Source organism: Neodiprion fabricii, chromosome 1, assembly GCF_021155785.1.
Source record: "Neodiprion fabricii isolate iyNeoFabr1 chromosome 1, iyNeoFabr1.1, whole genome shotgun sequence".
In the NCBI taxonomy this organism is placed as follows: Eukaryota; Metazoa; Arthropoda; class Insecta; order Hymenoptera; family Diprionidae; genus Neodiprion; species Neodiprion fabricii.
Window position 1 is genome coordinate 38,904,128 of NC_060239.1, and position 16,626 is coordinate 38,920,753.

The 16,626-nt window shown below is 39.2% G+C and overlaps 4 protein-coding genes across 10 annotated transcripts; 1 reads left to right on the plus strand and 3 right to left on the minus strand.

The window, feature by feature from the left end:
- Positions 1-525: 525 nt before the first annotated feature.
- Positions 526-2,227, minus strand: LOC124183786 (60S ribosomal protein L13). Of its 5 annotated transcripts, none has more exons than XM_046572785.1 (4): positions 2,092-2,227; positions 1,412-1,564; positions 996-1,245; positions 526-844 (listed from the first exon to the last, which is right to left on the minus strand). In XM_046572785.1, the coding sequence occupies exons 2-4, from the start codon at positions 1,552-1,554 to the stop codon at positions 578-580; spliced, it is 660 nt and encodes a 219-aa protein (XP_046428741.1). In that variant the 5' UTR covers positions 1,555-1,564; positions 2,092-2,227; the 3' UTR covers positions 526-577. The 5 variants fall into 5 exon arrangements, with proteins under 5 accessions (XP_046428741.1, XP_046428731.1, XP_046428760.1 ...); XM_046572775.1 differs by having other exon boundaries at positions 2,089-2,216; XM_046572804.1 differs by having other exon boundaries at positions 1,412-1,561; positions 2,092-2,174.
- Positions 2,228-2,350: 123 nt separating this feature from the next.
- LOC124183735 (probable leucine--tRNA ligase, mitochondrial) lies at positions 2,351-7,084 on the plus strand. 3 transcript variants are annotated; one of them, XM_046572649.1, is made up of 9 exons: positions 2,351-2,601; positions 2,762-2,969; positions 3,094-3,487; positions 3,566-4,449; positions 4,794-5,153; positions 5,245-5,485; positions 5,590-5,839; positions 6,187-6,441; positions 6,796-7,084. In XM_046572649.1, exons 1-8 carry the CDS (start codon positions 2,494-2,496, stop codon positions 6,415-6,417), a joined length of 2,676 nt encoding a protein of 891 aa, XP_046428605.1. In that variant the 5' UTR covers positions 2,351-2,493; the 3' UTR covers positions 6,418-6,441; positions 6,796-7,084. The 3 variants fall into 3 exon arrangements, with proteins under 3 accessions (XP_046428605.1, XP_046428621.1, XP_046428611.1); XM_046572665.1 differs by lacking the exon at positions 2,351-2,601 and having other exon boundaries at positions 2,851-2,969; positions 3,087-3,487; XM_046572655.1 differs by lacking the exon at positions 2,351-2,601 and having other exon boundaries at positions 2,870-2,969; positions 3,083-3,487.
- On the minus strand, positions 6,049-8,180 carry LOC124183816 (gamma-glutamylcyclotransferase-like). Its single transcript, XM_046572867.1, has 4 exons — positions 7,843-8,180; positions 6,963-7,261; positions 6,786-6,890; positions 6,049-6,344 (listed from the first exon to the last, which is right to left on the minus strand). Exons 1-4 carry the CDS (start codon positions 7,948-7,950, stop codon positions 6,323-6,325), a joined length of 534 nt encoding a protein of 177 aa, XP_046428823.1. The 5' UTR covers positions 7,951-8,180; the 3' UTR covers positions 6,049-6,322.
- A 483-nt stretch (positions 8,181-8,663) lies between these two features.
- On the minus strand, positions 8,664-10,827 carry LOC124183774 (doublesex- and mab-3-related transcription factor 2-like). The gene is made up of 2 exons (XM_046572739.1): positions 9,990-10,827; positions 8,664-9,255 (listed from the first exon to the last, which is right to left on the minus strand). Exons 1-2 carry the CDS (start codon positions 10,450-10,452, stop codon positions 8,936-8,938), a joined length of 783 nt encoding a protein of 260 aa, XP_046428695.1. The 5' UTR covers positions 10,453-10,827; the 3' UTR covers positions 8,664-8,935.
- Between the last annotated feature and the right edge of the window lie 5,799 nt (positions 10,828-16,626).

The window sequence follows — 16,626 nt, forward strand, 5'->3', positions numbered from 1 at the left end:
ACAATTATCCATATAATCACGTATATTGTGATTTTTGTCTAAAGGGCAGCCTCGTGCTCATAGTACGCGTAACGAAAGATTAAATACAATCCGGTAATCGCGTGGTATAGATGGCCAACCAATTAATTCGACAGCCGTTTGAAATTTAGTCTTCATAAGGTTTTATTGGAAGAAATATTCATGTGGTATGTTGAAAATGTATCTTCATAATTGCATTAATATCAGAAGGTGAGGACGTGTTTAGCAAACAAGTGACAATCGGTTTCTCATACTCTAATTAATGACAACAATAGTCTCCAGCTCCAGCCAAGTCGCGCCCTATTGTAAGAACAATCTCACTCACATGAAATAGATGAAAATAATGTATAACAAATTTGGAATATTTTATTCATTCAGGGTAGTATTTTTTGAAAATTAAAGGAAAATATAAAAACCACGAGTCACGTCTTAATTTAAAAATAATTTGGTTAGCCATTTCTTGCCTGGATTATGGAAGGTCGCATGAAATAATTGAGCAAAACACTCTTGAGTTTTATCAATTTACTTTATTTTTAGAAAAGAAAAAAGCACACCTAGATTACTTCTTGGCTTTCTTCTCTTTGGGGGCCTTCGTAACGTCGTCAGGGTTTTCAGCAGCATCTTTAACACGTTTTGCACGTATACCAACAAGACGAGCGTCGGCTCTAGCTTTACGCAGAGTAATATAGGCAGAGAATTTCTTCTCTTCGTCCGTAACTACGCGTGCCTTAGCCTTAGCAGGTGCTTGATGTCTGACTGGCATCACTTCGCCCTTTATTTGAGATGCAACCTTACGCTCCTCCTCCGTTGCTTCTCCCTTCTTGATCTGTGAACATTCATAACGATGTGTTACACATTATGGATAGAAACAGCAGGTATATTCAGCAAAAAAAAAATAAGGATTGACATCAATGACATCTTACATAGAACGGCAATAAGAATTATCTAATTTTCGAAACACAAACTTAGATGCATACCTTCTTCTCATTGATCGGGAAGAGAATCAACTTGGCTCTGTATTCTTTGAGCCGTTGTGCATTCGTCTGCAGAGACTCGACAGACTTGTTTCGTCTGCGATGGTCAACGGCGATACCAATAGTCCTCGCAAACTTCTTGTTAAGTCCCGCACTTTTCAACTCTTCTAAAGTAAATCCTTTGCCTGCTCTGACCTTAGCATGGTAACGGAAGGTTGGGCAATGGACAATTGGCCTCAGCAATGAAGCAGGTCTGTGAATTAAGGACAAAATATGACCATAGCACAGCAATGTTTTGCACATCATGTACAAGGGGGCAAAAGCCAAAAGACAGGAGTGTTCACCACTGTGGTATTGAAATATTATCTTGAAACGACAGGTAAGACTTATCCTCTGAATGAAATGTCTAATAATATTACCTGGGAGCTACTGCACGTGCTTTCTTGATGCGATTTTGTTTCCTGCGGTATTTGCGGGCAGGCTGGTTAAACCAGGTCTTCACAAATCGTTGCCAATCTTTATGGAAGTGCCCATTCGGGATCATATTATTGCGCTTACCCATCTTGGCACTACTGCACAACAAAACTTTTGTTAAAGAAGTTAAGGACAATAGACATGAAATCAGCAATGAAACAATATCATTAATTTATAATCGCGTGACCAGATTTGCTTAGAACGATCGGAAACGAGTGTATAATTCAAAGTTATTGTACACAGTGTATACAGCGGGATTATAGGTTAGGTTAGGATAGGTTATGTTTTCCGTCACGTCTGTCACTCAAGATCAGGTATAAGGAGTAACATAAGTAATAGAGTTATTTGTATATTAGATCAAGTCCCGGGTCTGAGCAACCATGCTGTGATAATAGCATTCAAGTCAATTAAGAAAGACTGAAATATTCAACTCGACAATCTTGGTCGTCGAATCGAATCTTGCGTATCACAAAGTTTAAAACTTTTTCTTATTATCAGGATAAATATGTAGAGCGTATCATACACGTGAATTCAGTCGAGAATTTTCACTGCACCGTAATATCTGAAAAACGGTGTGATCGCGAGGATATAGATTGATTTTACGTCAAGAAAATAGCCTTACCACCTTGTTTAAGGCAGCACACCGGAAAAGGAGCAAACTCGGAAAGACGGAAGTAACGATGTTCGAAAAGAATTCAAAGTCAAAATGAGATCTGTGTACGGTATAGAAATCAAAATATTTGATATATTATAGTTTTGTGCTCTAATAATTCCTGGTTATCAAGTTTATTAGTAGTGTAAATATTTCAGGAAACTTCACAGCGAATTGGCGGAAACTTGATTTTACACACTACTAGAACTTCACTTTTGTTTGAACCAATGGCAAGGTCGGAGTCGTGCTCAAAGCATGCTCAAAGCGGTGTTCGAAGTGTACAACAAAAACTTTGAGGTTAAAGTAATTTATGCAATCCCCGTCGCTTCTACGTTTTGAATTTCTTCGTATCGAGCAAAGCGATACACACACGAAATGCATTACAAGGGCTTGTACTCGTCGAAAATGATTACCAGATTACTCGCCAACAGATTTATCCAGCATATTTCAACGAGACATATGTCAACTGGACTGAATCTATGGGTATACGGCTTTCTTTTACCAAACGAATCGGATGTGTTTCGAAAATGTTCAGTCGGTTCCGCAGCAAAATTGATGCATAGGAAATATCTCGTACTTCATACATGTTTTCCGCGTATTCCTATTTATGTAAGGAAACCTAACGTCATCAACGATTTTCCAGGAGCATGACGTCAATCCCGAGATAAAACATAAAATTGAACAACATTGGAAGCATAAACTGAGAGACGATCTCTTCAATGCACATGACCACTCTAAAGAAAAATTCTATGTTCTATCAATGTTTCCTTATCCGTCAGGCCAGCTACACATGGGCCATGTCCGAGTATATTCCATCAGTGACACGATAGCTCGATTCTATAGAATGAAAGGCAAGCAACTTTTGTTTAAAAACTTACAAGTGTGAAAGTAGAGAACATTCACCGCCTCCTCTTGTTTTAACATGCTAATTCTTCACATATTTGAAGTAACTTTGTAATTAAAGATAGGTTTTAGGTAAAAACGTGCTGCATCCAATGGGTTGGGATGCGTTTGGCTTGCCTGCTGAAAATGCAGCTATGGAACGTGGTTTGGATCCTGCTGCGTGGACCGAAGACAACATTAAGAAGATGAGAGTTCAAATGGACCGACTGGGATGTTCGTTTGATTGGGAATGTGAACTAGCAACGTCTAATCCAGATTACTATAGATGGACTCAGGAATTATTCATAAAATTGTTTGAAAACGGTTTAGTTTATCGTAAGGAGGCATTGGTAAATTGGGATCCTGTGGATCAAACTGTGCTTGCAGATGAACAAGTCGATGATAATGGCTGTTCTTGGAGATCAGGTGCCAAAGTTGAGAAGAAAATTCTCAACCAGTGGTTTATCAGGACAACTGCCTTTGCCAAGTGAGCCTATATTCCAGCACATTGCCTTTGTATGGTTAAAATTAAATTTCTCTTGTTAAACCTTTGTGTCTACACTAGGCCGTTGCTGGATGGTCTGAACGATCCTGAGTTGAAAGGATGGCGAGATGTGATAAATTTGCAAAAACACTGGATAGGGGAATGCAATGGCCTTTCCATAGACTGTCGTTTAGTTTCTGATGATCCGAGTTATCCTAAAACAATCACTCTTTGGACCGACAAGCTGGAATCGATCGAAGATGCGAAGTTTGTCGCTGTGTCATCAGGCAGTTTTCTGGATAAAATCGAGGGGTCCAAAGATCCAAATGATGTATTCAAGTTATTGAATACATGCACAGTCAATCCTTTCAACAATAAAATGCTACCGATTTATGTCACAGATGCTATAGAGTATGATTTGTTTACCGACAGCCACATTGGCATTCCGACCTCGTCAGATACTGATGCAGAATTATGTAAGACTTTTGGGATAGACTTTGAGTTGAAACACAAGCTATCATCTAGTCAGATTGAGGAAAAGCGAGCAGAGATATTGAAGAAAGCAACAGATTTAAATATCGGTAGATATCCTGTGAGTTCAAAGTTGAGAGATTGGTTAATATCTCGTCAACGTTATTGGGGAACACCAATTCCAATTGTCCATTGTGAGCACTGCAAAGTTCAACCGGTTTCCAGGGATCGGCTTCCAGTGGTTTTGCCAAAGTTAAATATCACTACAAAATCAGGAAAATCCCCTCTGCTACAAGCTACCGAATGGCTGGAAACAAAGTGTCCAAAATGTGGTGGAAAGGCAACTAGAGAAACTGACACTATGGATACATTTATGGACAGCTCTTGGTATTTCATGAGATACATAGATTCTAAGAACAATACCGACATGTTTTCCAAGGAAACGGCTAAGGAAATGTTACCTGTTGATTTATACATCGGTGGAAAAGAACATGGTACATACATTATTTATTCTAAGGGAGTATGCGATATACGTACCTTAAAATTGTTCATGACAAAAAAGAGTCGATATTTCATGCTCTTGTCTCAGTCGATTAATGAAATAAGAACAATAAACAAAATCAAAACTTTACCGAAGGACAGCGCGGAATACGTTGTAACTTCTAGAAGGCAGCTCTGTTCTCAATAGACATTTTAAAATATTGAAGACTGCAAAAGTATAAAGTTAACTTCCCTTTTCTTAATGATTGTTACATGAAAATTTTACAAGTTTTCTTATATTACTTAGTTTAAAAGATTGAATGGTATTGTTAAAAAGTTGATGTTTAAAATTTTACAGCTGTTCTGCATCTATATTACGCGAGGTTCATCAGTCACTTTTTACACTCCCAAGGCTTAGTACCGACACGAGAACCTTTTCAACAGCTGCTAGTCCAAGGAATGGTAAATGGTCAAACATATCGTGTACAAAGTACCGGAAAGTACCTAAAAGCAGATGAAGTTGAGAAGAAGGGGAAGAACAAATTTGTGCACAAAGAATCGGGAAGTCCTGTGGTTGCTGCCTGGGAAAAGATGTCCAAATCTAAATACAATGGCGTCGATCCTGCAGACATATTTAATGAACATGGAACAGATATGACCCGATTAATTATCTTAGCAGAGGTGGCTCCAACATCACCTCGAAATTGGTCAACACTCAGTAAGTGAATATTAGATATTTCTGTTTCATAATCTGATCAATTCCTGAAATAGTTTCGGTCAAATTTAGTGACTTTCTACAATGTTGATAGCATTCCCGGGTATCATCAAGTGGCAGCATCGATTGTGGCTGACGATAAGAAACTTTATACAAGGACGGAAAGCGTTGACTCCTGAACAATTGGATACAATACCCAATGAAGATAAATTTGTAGAACAAGAGAACATTTTGTTCGACGCTAGAAATTATTATATAAAAGGGGTTACTAAAAACATAATGTGTACTCGCCAATTAAGTGTCGCCATATCAAAAATGCAAGGACTTACGAATAGGTAGGATACGAATTTTGGCACATACTAAGAAAAGGTTATTCAATATTTTTGAAAGTGAGAATTCTGCCTGGATAAAATAATAATTTATTTGTTGATTGCATCAGCATACGCAGATCTACTCCAGATGTTATAGCGCAAGGCTGTGAATATGAGAGAACCTTAGCAGCACAAGTAATAATGCTCGCTCCATTTGCTCCGCACTTTGCTTCAGAGTTGTGGGCTGGGTTCTGTTCAGCGCCTCATCTCACAAGTAATAAAAATATTCGTGAGCAAGAAATACAATGGGATAAAGGAGTGTTGCAACAAAATTGGCCAGAAATTGACATGGAGTACAAATTGAATCTAAATGTTGTGGTAAGCTGTGATATGATACTCCATTTTAACGCAGGGATTCTTCTTCTGTTATTTGTATTTGTTTTTGAATAACTTTGGGGAACACAATTCAACAGTACTGGTTTGAGTTGAGTGAAAATATAGTCCGTGATTAATTGCTATATTCTTTTGTAATTATTTTAAGTTTAAATATTAGGAATAAGGAATAATCAAATTAAATGCAAAAAAAATTCTTTAACCAAAATAGCTCTGCTTACTGATCCACACTTTGAAATCATTATATTTAGAACAGAAAAAAAGGAAACAATGTCATTTCAGTATGCATATGTAGGTATAACGAATTGAAATAACTCCATGTCTACTCGCAGGTAAACAATGTAGAAGTTATGTCATTGGAAGTGCCTCGATATGTGTTGGAAAATATGACTTCCGACGACGCGGTGCGGTATACAATAGAAAGTCCAAAGTTCCAGGCATTCCTGAAGAATTGGAAAGTTGTCGGTGCTACATTTCACGCAGCGCAAGGCTTTGATGCATCCATTGAAATCAGTACCGAAAAACCAACAAAAGAATTAGAGATGCAAGAAACGCAAGTGTGAATGATTTAGGTGTTGACCTTACAGGTAACGTACTTTCAGATATTTGCAGACAACTATTCATGTAACGAATAAGAATTCTTGAGAATTCGTCTGAAGTTGTGTCAAACTTCTTAATTGAGCAGTCTTGAGTTGTAGTATTTCACAAAATGTAAAAGTTTTTTATATACTACCATTGAGTAATACTCAACAGCGCAACTAAAGTCTATTTGTAATCCAAATAGAACTCTGAACTCTGCCAGTATAAATATATCAGAGAGCAAACAAGATTTACTCTGCCATATTTTCTTAAATCGAAGTAGGAGGCAAATGAATTTAACAACGATACTGAAGCTTATACAAAGGAGAAATAATTCGACGCAATGAATTACCCAATTTCAGGTTCTCCAAGATAACCATTGTGCGGGAAAGTTTCCAGAAATTTGATGTAGTCACTTGGTATGCCACTTTCCCGAGCTCCCTTCAAAATTGTGTCCCTTGAGGGGGAAAAACATTATATTCAAATGTCTTGCCAGGAGATACAAACTAGTTGATAAGCAGAATAATACCTGTAAGCAGCAGAAGGTCTTCTATCCTGTGGTAAAAGATCGCCGGTGAGGTGCTCCTGTGGGTTGTTGCATTGCTGGTAGACTTTGCACTTCAGAAACGAACCATTCGGTGTTTCAATATCCACAATTTTTGAAAAATACAATTTGTCCTCCACACCTTCCTGCTGATCCAAACTAGCTATGTCGGAATTATCTATTTCCCAGATAGCACCCCACACATACTCGTTTTCGGTAGGCACTATCGTTGCTGATGCTCCATGCCATCGTTTTGAATATGTTGCAAAGTCTAGTCTGAAATCCTAGATACGCAAAGGCATGTTGAGATATTTTTTTTGACTGTGTTTCTCTTTGTGTATATTAGTAACAACGCTAAAGTATCTACCACAACAACTGAATCTTGCCTCAGAGCAATTTTTGTAACTTTTATATTTAAATTTTGATGTCTATAACACCATTGCTTCAAAATTTAACTCAGTTGGTCGAATAATTTAATCTCTTTTATGCAATCAACTCTTTCGATTTGATTTTACAACTCTGAAATTACTGAAACGTGATAGCTATTATTCTGCATTTTGGATTGAATTTGCAAGCTTGTTATGAAATTTTTTCAGTTTCAAGAAGCGGTAATAAAAGCCTCAATTTGAAACATCAACCAGCAAAAAAATTCAAAGTGCATGTTGAGAATTCGAATTATATTTAAAGCTGATATATCTATCTTGCATTTTGTACCTAGCATATTTTATTTGGACCCATTAATCATCTTGCATATAAAATTCACCCTCCTATTACTAGCCTCACTCAAGACTGATTTTCATAGTTGAGCAGTTTAAAAGGGATGAATTTTATCTGCAAAATGATACAACCAAAGAAGCGTGCGTACCTTGAGCCGTCCGATGTCCCGTCGTACAGCAGTTGGATTATTAATGCGAATACGTTTTGCGAGCAAGTTGCTGCCGTAGGCAAAATACAGGAATTTGTTGCTGGCCATCTCAAAGCGAGGTTAGCTATCGCCAATTTGGTATCAAAATGTGCCGCTATAAAAATTTGATAGACGTAGACGCTACGTGAGGGGTGACAGTCATTGGGACACTTCCCCTCCGGAATTATCTGGTATCGTGTTTATTCAATTATCGTAGACTCTGCTCTGTGGTTCGTTGTCCGCTTTTTACGGTCCGTCATTATTTGGACTCGTAACAACTCATACACGTGGACACTGACTGACCGCGCACAGGCGCACGTAACTGCAAGTATGTCCGGTTGCAGAATATGCGGCGCAATTTGATATGACGAAATCCGCCTGTTTATAGGCAAGTGATGCGACACGACTCAACAAAGTTGCACAAATTACCTAGGCACAGGTGGGCTTACCCTGTAATAATTTTTCTGCAGCGCGGACAGGCTAAAGGATTCGGTAAAAATTTTAAAATACATGAATGCACCAAACCTTATTCACAATCAGTTTTTAGTCAAGCTATAAATATCGTATATTATGTTTACTTTTTAACCTAAACCCTCGAATGGTACCGACCACTACAGTTCTGTGATTCGGAATTATCTTTTATTCTGTTTGGTAAAGTAATATCTATATTACTTGGACGTGGTAGCATTGATACTTACACATTGAAATATTTTTCTTATCCAATTGAAGCAGCGATTTGTATCATATTAGCATAGGTATAGAAATAATGGCGTGAATGAGAATTTTTGAGCATGATTATATTTGGTAAAACTCGCTCCGCTTGTTACATTGTGTACACATATTGTTAGATTATCAAAATGATATTAACTACGTAGTTACTGAAAGAATATAATGTCTTACGTACTTTTAAACGTTGTAGATAGTTTTCAAAGTTAGTAAATCGTGTACTGTATAATTGCTTCAATTATTAAGTAGTGCAAATGATGTTACGAATATGTGTTGTCGATGATCGTAGGAGAATATGTACAGAAAAATGAGTATAAAACGAAGGGGGTCATTTTGTTCCGATAATTGATTCAACGCTGAAAGATATCACCGGTTTCTTTTCAAAAATCGGTGGTGCTGAGACGACGTATGACGTTCCATGTTTACCGGACGGGTTTAAATTTTCCCGCGGACTAGTGGCTGCAAATATAAAGCCACTGAGTCTTGTTTTGGATGTTTGAGCCTCATTCGAAGACGTGTACCAAGGGGCAGCGGTTTGGTACGCCGGGTACAATGATTGGAAGTCTAAACTCTCGTCAGCAAACGTCCGTCTTTTCCGTTGTCGATCACTCGGCGATAAGGCACCCAATATCCGGGGTGCTGGCATTACTATAACAGAAAATCGCAATTTCGGTCAGAGGAATTTTTGGCATCGCTTTGGTTCTTCGAAGAATTTGAGCGAGATATTGGTTACAGTAATCGCTAACTTAAGGGAATCGTGAACGATTACCGCAGATCGATCGAATCCGAAAATGAATAGCGATGACGTTGACTGGACCAAAAATCTCTAAAGTTTAATAAATTCCGGACATCGGTATATAGGTATATACATACATATATATATAGCTCGCACCGCCGTTGAGCTCGCACAACAGCTGTGGACAAGAGTATCACCTTTTATGATTTCCTTTCGTTGCTTTGAAACTCTAGGAATGTCAGATGTACAAAAATAACAGGATTCCGTTCCTTGGAAAAGTGATGGAAGTGATACTGTATCATTTACAAGAATAAGAATGGTAAAGACTCTGTGAAGAAGGAGGGGTGGGGGGGATCGTCCAAAGTAAACGATCGTAAAGTTATTTGGGGCTCGTTGTGTATCTACTCGGCTTAAGATGTTTGCAGAGTGATGTAAACAAAGTTTTATTGTCTCGAGGGTCGGCAAGTTGAGTGTACATTTGCACCCTGAATTCACGTATACCTCCTATACATGTTGCACGTACACAATTTGAATTTATAAAATTCGCGTTCCCTTGAGTAAACTCGTAAATAACAAAGCAAACGTATACGTCAACTCTTATTGTTAGTTGGGTAAACAAACGCGTATGGTGGTCGAGTTACCGTACCTGCGGACTGAAGTCCTCCGCTCCCAGGCAAGGTGTTCAAGCTCAAATTTTGAGTGACGCTGATCTGCGTCTGGGTGAAGTGCAGATGATGCTGCAGATTGCGCAGTCTTCGCTGATAAGCTGCAGCGGCACGCTGCTGATCACCAATATTATGGATTTGTCCCTCGTTTGCCAATTTCCCGGGTACGGGGAGCCGTCCATGGTCGTTGTTGTAGCCGTTTCCGTGTGCCTGTTGCTGCCGACGGAGGGCAACTTGGGCTGCCATAACCCGTTGTCGTTCGACTACCAAAAGGCAGCAGGGACAACGACAGTCCTTCCATGCGCAGGATCTTTTATGACCTTTCAAACCGGAAATCACCCCGTGATTTCTGCACCGCGCACATTTTGGGCTACGGAGACGATGCTCGATCGAAGATGATGCCGACTGTCTCGTTGATGGATCGGTCGATTGATCCGTCTTCATAGTTCCTCCGAGTCTTCTTTAGGTAACGTAGGTACCTCTTTGCACTGGTACCTGAAACCTATTTCACTTTCTTCTGAACACAAGTTGCTTCCAAGTTTTTCAATTCACCGAGCTTCGACCTGCAGACTCAACTCGAATACAATCATTCGTCAAACTGTGCCAAGATCTCACTCATACGGAAGAAATTCGAGCTTTTCTTAATCAATTTTTCAGCGATACTGTATTATGTCGAGCTTCACACTGTAACACCGATTCGGTTCGTTGGGGGATGCGTCGACTCGAGAACTAGAACCTTACTACTGGCTGACTCAACTGGTCCAAGTTTGTCGGAATTGCTCGTATAGATGAGACGTTGCAATGTATACCACTCAATCGGAGGCTGAGAAGACTGCGTATTTTTTTAATTTTTTTTTTTAAAGGAGAAGGAGGTGTGGTGTTGCCGTTGCCCCCGCCCCCATCTACGAAATTAAAAACTATTCTTAGCCATCGGTACCTCTGGTTGGCTGCGATCTCAGAGAAGCTCCGCCACTTCCGGATGCTTCCCTGGGGCATCGGGCCAATCGACCCTCCAGGATTACACTTCGTGGTTATGGGGTATATCACAATTATCAAGCGGTCCTGGCGAGTTGGAATGTCGAGTTATACCTACGCCTACATTATACACAAATATTTCCACGTCTTTTCGTCTCCTGCGAGATTCCTTGAATTCTCCACAATTTCATAAATTGCAAGTCGCTCGTGTAGCTATCAGCTATTACACAAATATCTGTGCAGCCAAATTGTAAATTATCATTATTTTTCGGTAATTCAAGCTCAACATAGGTCAATATGAGAAGTCGAAAAACAGGAAAAGGCTCGTTTTATCCAGAAGTAAACGTAAGTGACACTATAAGTCATGAGCTTGCAGGTTTGCCTTAACACTAGAACTACCAGCCAGTCAAAATGACTGGTTTTGCAATTTCATTTTAAAATTTCTATTTTACATTACATTTTACCTCGGTAGTTGTGGAGTTAAGCAAATAGAAACAGCGGTTATTACAATTTTTGTATGTATCTGGTGAACTAATTAATCTTCCGAACAACGAAACCAAATTTCATTTGCCATCAACCTCAATACAAGAAAACTTGTATTTTCTAGAGTCCCACTGAGTTCTCGACCCTGTCTTTCATTGTATTCTAAAAAAATCATAGGTCTTTCGGTCCTTCCTCTTAACGTTTTACATCCCTAACAGTAAACCAGCATTATACCTATGGTAATAAAATTATAATAGTCTGATGCTATTATACAGATCTTCGGCAGAATAAGCCAAGTTGTGTATTCCGCTTACTTTCCTGGTACCGCAATACCACAACGCGATATGACTGCCGCGGAATAAGAATTAACAGAAAATAACAGTCAGTCATTGTGGACTTAGAGAAGAATCTAGGACTATAATAAGCATTTCTGTACTCTTTCACGCAGAGAGAGCTGGTTCGATTGTTAGTTCAGTGATCTTCTCCGCTCCGTTTTGAGCGGACTTGAAACCACTATAGACATCTTATTTTCCAACGGCATGGCGTAAGACAATTGTGCATTACATACAACGTCTAACACAACGAAGCGTTCTGTCGTCGTTAAGAAAACTTTGGGCTCCGCGCGTGTCCTACGCACATTGTGTCCCTCTTCGTTTAGCTGCGAAGACGCTGCCGAAGACCGTGTTGGAAATTTGGTATAAGGTGCTGCGGTGGTCGTTCTCGGTGTAGTGTCTTCGAATCGCGGCTTGCGCATGGCACTCGAAAGTCAAAACGTCCCGCACCAGCTGCGACCACATGGCATTCTTTCTGTGATCTGACTTTAAGAGCTCGTTAACAAGATCCTCTTATGCCTACGTGTTGCCAACACACAGTTAATATTAGTTTTCAGCTTGTTTTTCCAACGTATGACTGTTAGATGGACTTCCTTCCTCGCTGAACCTCCTCGCTCTCTCACACCTATACATCTATATGCCCACATACTCTATGGAATTTTAAATGCCACCCAGCTAATGTTGTCCCCTGATTGTTATTACTGCCCTAATGTTTCTCTGACTGATCCCATGCGGCCGGTCGCCACCATGGAATATTATACCTATACACAGTGTACTCGGTATTATACCCACAACTATGTCTCACAACTGATATCAATGGCAATGAAATATCACGTTTACACGTTTCAGTGTATTGGAAAATGTCCTCATGACGTCAGAGCCTAGTTATCGGCGCCATTTTATTACCATAAAACCCAAGTTTTTAATTTTATTTGAGACAAATCGTAATTCTCGGTGTTTCAAATTACTCATGTTTCATAAAATAATTAAACATAATCAACAATATACCTCTTCTACCATCCACACGCGATGAAACACGGCCAACGGTCAGCTGTCAGCCTCGTTGCATTAGTTTGATATTTTTTCACCAGATGAATTCCAAAATGACAATCCCAATAATTGTAATAGGTATAAGTCATAATATGCCGGTTTTGCCGTCGATTTTCTAAGTATAACTAATATCTGCGGATGTTATTATAGTTGATTCGATTGGCGATTCACTTCTTTCATTTAACATAAGTATAATATAAACATGATTTCCAGTGACAAAAAGTCCGCAAATAAATTCCAAGACATTTGCAGGTTATTCAAGGACATTGAAAGTATAATGCACAAGAAAAATTTAAGGATAGTTTCCAGGACTTTTGAAGGATAAGTAAAATTCAAGGATATTTCCAGGATCATTGAACACCATGATAAACAAGACATGAGCTGTCATCTGGAGCGAAATTGGAGATACCTTGGTAAATGAAAATTTATGGGACTTTTTCCGGGCATTTAGCGATTCTATCATCCGACACATTGTCACATATGTCACGGGATCTCTTTTCTTTTCTCCTTTTTTTCTCTCGTCTTTTTCTTACTTCTTTTCTCCCCCTTGGTCTGTGAGTTGTGACCTGTTTCTCAAGTCACCGCGGGGACTGTCAGTATATAGGCCCTAGAACTTCAGGCTAGGGGGTGTTTAAATATATCGATGGGAGGCACGCGTGAAATGCGACGGAGAATTTCTTCTAATGAGCGTGAATGACGCACTGTCGGTTTGACAGTTTTCACTCGATTCTCTTTTTCACGCCGCTTTTCTCCCTTGGCTTGCACGCTGCAGTCGACACTCCGAGAACTTGTTGCGGCAAATATGTTGACAGCCCATTCACCATCCCTACAACGATGCGTCAAAAGCCCCGTGACTAAAGGGAAGCTGCGCGCTTACGTCTTTTTTAATCTCTTTATTTCTTTCATTCACTCACTTTTGCCCGACGCTCATTCCTCGCCGCTTAACTTTCGTCGTTCGATTGGTGCCACCACATCCTAATGAATATCAATGTTTCACATATTAAGAGCATGTTTGTACATAAGCATATTCGAACTGGCGGTAAAAAACCGCCTTAAGCGTGTCCGGCAACTACGTAACATTTGAAAATCTGCGTCCCCGCGTATTTGTAATTTGTTTCCGGTACGTCAAAATTCTCAACATCCGAAACACTGCGTCCCAATATTTCTGCGGAAAATTTTTTTTTTATCCAATTGAAATTTCAGTTCAACAAAAAAACCGAAGGAAGCATTCGTACACAGTGAATGTACAACTTGACACTCTGCAGGAAAGGCGGAACCGTGACTCCGAACGATGGCAGTCTGCACCGCAAATGACATAAATTCACCCTTATAGTTACGAAAGAACCCCACCAAACGTACAAGTAACCATTTTTTTTTGTTATAAAATTTGTTTCCTGATTTTCGATGGACCTGTACTGAACATTAGGGTGGTTCATTTTGTAATTTTTTTTTTAAGGTGCCAGTCGAAAAACTTGTGGCCACTACTGAAAAAGAATCATCGTAAAATAATTCGGTAGCAAAAACTGTTATCCAAATTTCTCGAATTGTTAGGCGCAGTTTGCTGTTGATTGGTAAACGATTAATTGAACCACGGTACAAAAAAAATAACTAATAGATATATATATATATAAGTCCGTAAGGTGTAAAAATAAAAATAAATAAAAAATTTTACAATAATTTGTAGCGACCTTTATATATTTTTCCCTACCTCCTCCAGGTTTTACAACAGTTTTTTCTCAGTATTGTTCACAAATTTTCTCGAGTGGCGCCTTAAAAAAAAACAAATCTAAAATGAACCACCCTACTGTACATATGATGTGCATTTTTACCTGCAGCGGATCAAATCAGTCTTTGAAATAAGTTTCAACTTCACATGAAGCATACATATAACGTTCTTCAAGATGCCTCATTGCACGGCTGATTATCCATGGTACCTCACCAAGTTTGCCCTCGGGTTTGCCAGCATCTTTTTCTTCTACGTGGGATTTTTGAAAGAAAAGTAAGTACCCCGGACTTCTTTTCAAATATCTTCCCGATAGCATTTCTTGTCATTGGATTTTGCAATTAGGATTCTGATTCAACCCCATCGATATTTCCACCGAAGAATCCGTCAAATTCCAATTGCTACGTTCAAAAAAGAAAAAAAAAATATTAAAATTAAAATTCAATGTCTACATGTGTTCTAGTTTTGACAATTATAATTGAAGCTCATTCATGATCGACAGACAATTTCTTTGCGTTTGCGGTCCGAGACGACGACAGTGGGAGAAAAACGGTGAAAAGTGAGTGAATTCGTGCAGGTTTTTATATATTCAAACACAATAATACTCAGTAAAATTCGCTGCTTTACAGACGTGCCGATCGGTGTATCTGCAGAAAAGGGTAAGTTGACGAATTTCTGTTTCATATGATAACGAAGCCTTCCACATCAGTAGTCTACATTCGCTTTTCGAGTGGTCAATTTTTTTTACCAATCGGTTGGTCCGAAGTTCTTGTTTACATATTAGGTATATCTTCTTCGGTAATTGTGAGTTTTTCGTGAAACGATCTGTACAGGAAAAGTATAACGAGACACAGTTTCGTAGCCATATTAAGATCAGTCAAGTAATAAAGTGACACGCCTCGACTTAGAAGGCATACTTCGTGCACAACGAACACCAACTGTTTGAAGTTTTACGATTACATCCGTTTCTCTCGGTTTTGACCCTTTGTTTCTTGGATTTTCTGTTTTATTGTTCTGCAGGTTCGGCAATCCGGTGCGGTACGGATGCGGATGCCGGAGAAAGATCGCGTATGTTTTTCATCTCAAGTTAACGTATAATTCAACCTACATCCAAGCTTTCTACCGTGTATGTCAAGATCATTGATTGAAATTTGAATTTCAGGCCTGAAGACTTCGACGAGAACGGGGCCGAGAATCGAAAATCATCAATCGTTGTTGACGCCGCTGAGTGTTGCTGTTCAAGAAAACGACGATGAAATCGGTATATAATATCTTACCTGTTGAAAATTGAAAAGCTGATAAGCAGTATATATTGCACTCTTTTTGTAGATAGATTTCATCAATTCTGTAACAGGCAATGTTTCATTTCTAAAACTTTTATGTACACGACTAAGTGTTGTTTGTATATACTTAATTCTTTTTTTTTTTTGCAGCCAAATCTCCATCGTGGCACTGGAAATGCAATACAGGATCTTTAATGACGCGGCACAGCAACTACGAGGTAATTTATGGTATACCGATTTGAAATGCATAATTAAAGTACCGAAACTTCAACTTTATATACCGATGTTCTTCCATGTTAGGTGAAACAGGATCAAACTTCGCAAATTGCAGCTCTAAGTGACACATGCAGAAGACCCGAGCGTTTTTCTGTTAAGTGCATTAGACGGCCCTCAAAAAAGACTGCGGTAAATTATTTACGAAATAAAGATTGGCTTCGTGAGGCTGCTACTACAATGCCGGATGTGATTGAGGAGGAAGAGAATCAAACCGAAGAAACAGTCGAGGATGAAATAGAACATATCAATTGGCTGTCGAACGGGGTGGTCAACCCTGTCTGTAAGAAATGCGGACGCTGGAACGATGCTTGCATGCCTAAGCAAGAAACACAAACAATTTATAACGATCATCCGCAAGCTTTTCCCAGCAATTCGATGCTACTCGGGGTCGTCAACGATCACACAAAAAATGGTCGATTCTCCTTCTGCCAAAAGCCCGTTTTTCACTCACAACTTTTAGATCAGCAGGCTTTGAACGACATGCAAAAATTTCACG

What these genes read in the sequence shown, in the direction of transcription:
- LOC124183786 (XM_046572785.1), bottom strand. Translation starts at nt 1,554, where the DNA reads ATGGGTAAGCGCAATAATATGATCCCGAATGGGCACTTCCATAAAGAT. An exon ending in GCACGTGCAGTAGCTCCCAG is followed by an intron (nt 1,246 to 1,411) that starts GTAATATTATTA and finishes CTTAATTCACAG; the next exon opens with ACCTGCTTCATTGCTGAGGC. An exon ending in TCCCGATCAATGAGAAGAAG is followed by an intron (nt 845 to 995) that starts GTATGCATCTAA and finishes GAATGTTCACAG; the next exon opens with ATCAAGAAGGGAGAAGCAAC.
- LOC124183735 (XM_046572649.1), top strand. Translation starts at nt 2,494, where the DNA reads ATGCATTACAAGGGCTTGTACTCGTCGAAAATGATTACCAGATTACTC. An exon ending in CAACTGGACTGAATCTATGG is followed by an intron (nt 2,602 to 2,761) that starts GTATACGGCTTT and finishes ACGATTTTCCAG; the next exon opens with GAGCATGACGTCAATCCCGA. An exon ending in AGGACAACTGCCTTTGCCAA is followed by an intron (nt 3,488 to 3,565) that starts GTGAGCCTATAT and finishes TGTCTACACTAG; the next exon opens with GCCGTTGCTGGATGGTCTGA.
- LOC124183816 (XM_046572867.1), bottom strand. Translation starts at nt 7,950, where the DNA reads ATGGCCAGCAACAAATTCCTGTATTTTGCCTACGGCAGCAACTTGCTC. An exon ending in AGACCTTCTGCTGCTTACAG is followed by an intron (nt 6,891 to 6,962) that starts GTATTATTCTGC and finishes TTCCCCCTCAAG; the next exon opens with GGACACAATTTTGAAGGGAG. An exon ending in CTTGGAGAACCTGAAATTGG is followed by an intron (nt 6,345 to 6,785) that starts GTAATTCATTGC and finishes GATGCATCAAAG; the next exon opens with CCTTGCGCTGCGTGAAATGT.
- LOC124183774 (XM_046572739.1), bottom strand. Translation starts at nt 10,452, where the DNA reads ATGAAGACGGATCAATCGACCGATCCATCAACGAGACAGTCGGCATCA. An exon ending in CGGAGGACTTCAGTCCGCAG is followed by an intron (nt 9,256 to 9,989) that starts GTACGGTAACTC and finishes TTTCTGTTATAG; the next exon opens with TAATGCCAGCACCCCGGATA.